The sequence below is a fragment of the Leiobunum rupestre genome, chromosome 9 (genome assembly GCF_980474605.1).
Source record: "Leiobunum rupestre chromosome 9, qqLeiRupe1.1.hap1, whole genome shotgun sequence".
In the NCBI taxonomy this organism is placed as follows: domain Eukaryota; kingdom Metazoa; phylum Arthropoda; class Arachnida; order Opiliones; family Sclerosomatidae; genus Leiobunum; species Leiobunum rupestre.
Window position 1 is genome coordinate 12,334,591 of NC_143392.1, and position 4,859 is coordinate 12,339,449.

At 35.6% G+C, this 4,859-nt stretch overlaps 1 protein-coding gene across 1 annotated transcript; it reads left to right on the forward strand.

Annotated features, from left to right (window-relative positions):
• Positions 1–2,041: 2,041 nt before the first annotated feature.
• LOC149926562 (uncharacterized) lies at positions 2,042–2,931 on the forward strand. Its single transcript, XM_090159262.1, has 2 exons — positions 2,042–2,263; positions 2,327–2,931. The coding sequence occupies exons 1-2, from the start codon at positions 2,119–2,121 to the stop codon at positions 2,929–2,931; spliced, it is 750 nt and encodes a 249-aa protein (XP_090015388.1). The 5' UTR covers positions 2,042–2,118.
• The last annotated feature ends 1,928 nt before the right edge of the window (positions 2,932–4,859 follow it).

Sequence of the window (4,859 nt, forward strand, 5' to 3'; positions counted from 1 at the left end):
CCGGTTCGGTTCTACATGAAACCTAAACCGAATCGAACCGGGAATTTCGGCAACACTACCCGGAAGCATGGCTTTTAGTAACCCATCGGTTTGCCCTTCACAAGCACCCAATTGAAAATATCAATTAGAAGGGTCCGTGAGCACATAAATTTCCCCGGGGCCCGAATTGTCATTGCACGGCTCTGTTTATTTTTTAAGCTAATTTAATCAAAACGTAACATAATTTGATATTACATGAAAAAATTACCAATAGCATATCTTTATTATCAGCTTTAGTCTTTTAGATTATTTTAACAAATGAAATGTTTGAAAGGGTACTCGTGGTGAGGAAGTAGTTCAGTTCGGAGAAGAAAGAGAGAGAGGCTGTTTATGGTGGAGAACTGGCACCCAGCACGATGAGTAATGTAGAAGACTGACAAATAACATTTGCGTCAGCTACTACTCTCACCTAAGATAGTACACTTTACAGTACATATCACGAAGAGAGAAAAACAAGAGGCTGAAGTATAAAAATAACTCCAACGAAGTGCTTCTAGACATGTTAATAGAACCATAAGGGAATGAGATAAATATCTATAAAACTTAGTCCTTTAGAAAAAAAGGAAAATATGTAAAAGGAAAGGAACACCAGAAATTCTGTCGAACTGTATATCACGGGGAATGACAAGTAATTAACTTTATCTGACATTGTGAGTGGTTTTTCTTTTATATTTGTTATTACGCCATTCATTTTTCATGATATTAGAAATACACAAAGTATAAGTTAATCTAAATTTAATAATCAATTATTATTAATATCGGTTAATCCATATGCAACAATCAATTATAAGTATGGCCTGAAGGCATTTTCGTTAATGAAACCTTGTTCACGAGTTATTTCCAACTCTGTGGCGTCATATCCGCTTTAGGGAGGGCAAATGGAAATTAGCGCCAAGAGAATATTCTCGATGTAAAGCAGTTTTGTAAACTGAAAGAAATATCCAATTAGTAAAGCTGTATTTAATTAATAACAAAGTGCCAAAACTGGCACTTTCGCTGTTCAAGCAACACTGTCGCAATCGTTTACGTTACTTTTTCAATTTAACAATCAAGTAGCTACCATGAGTCTGCTAGATGCTTACAATTACTATTTTCACCGGGTTTGCAACCTCATCACAATGAACTAAACCCAAATTATTTGATCACAAATTCGCAGTGTCAATTAAGACCTAACGACTGCGACGGTGAGATATTACGCTAAGACAGTGGTCATAAATCGCGAGAGCTTAAAATAACTTTAGTTATTTCATTTACTTTAAACCTTCTACAAAAATAATAAAGGTGCTTCGTAACTTTTGAATTATTAATAAACAGATAAGTTCAGTTACCGTTTTGTAAGGTACTTTGTTGTTAACACTTGACTTTTTGACATTCTAGAAACTCAACCTAATTAAAAATTAATAAAGCAATTCTTTCATTATCCTAAAAATATTTTTATATAATTTTTAAATTGACATATGAACTGATTTGTTTCTTTTCTTAGATACCATGTCGTCACTTCCATTGAAGATTTTAATTCAACTACTTAAGCCTTACGGGCCTAACGCGAAAAAACGGAAAACGGTCCACTTCACGAGCTCACGCTGCTCGCGAGCTCGTGAAGGCGGCCGTGACCGGAACCATAACTCCGAAATATTTAGGAGAATATCGCCAACTGGCAAAGACACCACTTAATCAATTAAGTTTTTCTTAAGTTTTAAATTTCAACAAATCATTGAAAATAGTGCAAAAACGACACCAAAACGGTTGTGTAAATATTCACTTAATAATATTGTTATATTTCAAAATACACTCTCTACACGAACGTTATCTTACCTTATTGATAGGTGGTTAGGTTCAATCCCTTTTTCAAATTTTCGTACCGTTAAAGTGATATCCAGTCTTTGATAGAAGTGATAGTTCAGTTAGGCTAAAAATTAATTTAAGTGTCTCTTTGAATTTCTTAACCATCTTGTTTTTATTTTAGCCTAAAAAAGAAATTTAATTTCAAATCTGTGAAAAATTCGGGAATTTTTGTCACCGATCTTCGCTAGAAAAAAGTCCTAGTGGAATTCCCACAGTCCCTCAGAGGCATCAACTATGGTCAGAAAGAGTGGTTCTAAACACACTGCACCTGAACAGAATATGGCCAAAAGAGGAAATACAGCTAAAAGAATAAAACTGATAGCGAAACACAGTAGCCCCGGAGGAAGCACAACCCTAAATAGAAATAAAATTTCTGGACGTGAGCAAAAGTCAAACTCCTTAGTTGTTACCACTCAATTGCTAAACACATCCAATGACGCAGACCGTGTTTGCTCACAAACAACAGCCAAACGTGTTTTAAAAAGGTCAAGTACAGATGCAAATGGTACTTCGACAGAAAAACGCGCGCCTAATACCAAAAGAATAAAGACCGAACATGGTAGTTCCGGCATCAATACCACCCCAGAAATAAAAGAAATTTCGGCTTCCGGTTCGAATGCAGCCAATGACTTGGGAATTCAGGGTTTGCCACCATGCTCTATCTCCAGGGAAAGTTATCAAAACAATCAGCCTTTAAATAAAAGATTAATTATGGCTTATTTCTTAGATACCTTGAATGCCTCGAATCTCCCGTCGCTTTGCTCCTATGCTACAACCAACTCAACTACAACTTACTCATCTTCAACCAACTCAACTACAACTTATTTAGCTTCAACCAACTCACCTACAACTGACTCGAGAACAGAATCAATTCCTCAAGGTCTTAGCACAACATTCAGCTCAAGCCACAGCGTGAGATGTAAGTCGACTATTACATCCAGTTCATCTACATCAACAAAAGGAACGCAAAGCCTTACTCTTATGATTGTACTTTGGTTTTCTGCTATCTTTATTTTATATCTTGGCGCGTTATTAGAAAACCAATAAAACGCTCAAAAATTATTTTTAACGACATTCGATTTTGGCCCTAATCGGATTTAAAAGCACAAAATTACTTTATCACATTCGCTTTTGGCCCTATTCGAATATAAAAGCACAAAATTAACTTATTACATTCTCTTTTGGCCCTATTCGGATGTAAAAACACAAAATTCATTTATCACATTATCTTTTGGCCCTATTCGCATATAAAAGCACAAAATTCATTCATCACATTCTCTTTTGGCCCTAATCGGATATAAAAACACAAAATTCATTTATCACAAAAAAACAAAATTCATCTATTGCATTATCTTTTGGCCCCATTTGAATATAAAAGCACAAAATTCATTCATCACATTCTCTTTTTGCCCTATTCGGATGTAAAAACAAAAAATCCACTGATCACATTATCTTTTGGCCCTATTCGGATATAAAAGCACAAAATTCATTCATCACATTCTCTTTTGGCCCAAATCGGATATAAAAACACAAAATTCATTCATCACATTCTCTTTTGGCCCTATTCGGATATAAAAGCACAAAATTCATTTATCACATGCTCTTTTGGCCCTATTCGGATATAAAAGCACAAAATTCATTTATCACATTATCTTTAACCCTAATCAGATATAAAAGCCCAAAATTCATTTATCACATTCTCTTTTGGCCCTAATCGGATATAAAAGCACAAAATTCATTTATCACATGCTCTTTTGGCCCTATTCGGATATAAAAGCACAAAATTCATTTATCACATGCTCTTTTGGCCCTATTCAGATATAAAAGCACAAAATTCATTCATCAAATTCTCTTTTGGCCCTATTCAGATATAAAAGCACAAAATTCATTTATCACATGCTCTTTTGGCCCTATTCCGATATTAAAGCACAATCATTCATCACATTCCCTTTTGGCCCTATTCCGAATTTCCGATATTAATGCACAAAATTAATTCATCACATTCTCTTTTGGCCCTATTCGGATAAAAAAGCACAAAATTCATTTATCACATTATATTTTGGCCCTATTCAGATATAAAAGCACAAAATTCATTTATCACATGCTCTTTTGGCCCTATTCCGATATTAAAACACAAAATTTATTCATCACATTCTCTTTTGGCCCTATTCAGATAAAAAAGCTCAAAATTCATTTATCACATGCGCTTTTGGCCCTTTTCGGATTTAAAAGCACAAAATTCATTCATCAAATTCTCTTTTGGCCCTTTTCGGATATAAAAGCACAAAATTCATTTATCACATGCTCTTTTGGCCCTATTCAGATATAAAAGCACCTAATTCATTCATCACATGCTCGTTTGGCCCTATTCATATATAAAAGCACAAAATTCATTTATCACATTCTCTTTTGGCCCTATTCAGATAAAAAAGCTCAAAATTCATTTATCACATGCGCTTTTGGCCCTTTTCGGATTTAAAAGCACAAAATTCATTCATCAAATTCTCTTTTGGCCCTTTTCGGATATAAAAGCACAAAATTCATTTATCACATGCTCTTTTGGCCCTATTCAGATATAAAAGCACCTAATTCATTCATCACATGCTCGTTTGGCCCTATTCATATATAAAAGCACAAAATTCATTTATCACATTCTCTTTTGGCCCTATTCGAATAAAAAAGCACAAAATTCATTCATCACATTCTTTTGGCCCCTATCGGATATATATTTGTTTTGGGAGATACACACACACCGGCGTCGACCCGAGGCCTTAGACACCAGCACACACACAATAACTGATTAATCAGGGTGAGATATGTGTAACGGCCACGCCAACGGGGGGATACGTGGGGACAAGGGTTGGAACACCCGTGGCGGAAGTATCCCGACCACCCGTTAGGGGATTGGTGGTCATCCTCACACGGCCTACCACAAACTCTGCCACCCGGACGCTTGGGATTACAGGAGTGAGCCA

Coding starts and splice junctions, on each gene's coding strand:
- LOC149926562 (XM_090159262.1), top strand. CDS start 2,119: ATGGTCAGAAAGAGTGGTTCTAAACACACTGCACCTGAACAGAATATG. Junction 2,264..2,326: donor TAGAAATAAAATTTCTGGAC/GTGAGCAAAAGT, acceptor CCAATGACGCAG/ACCGTGTTTGCTCACAAACA.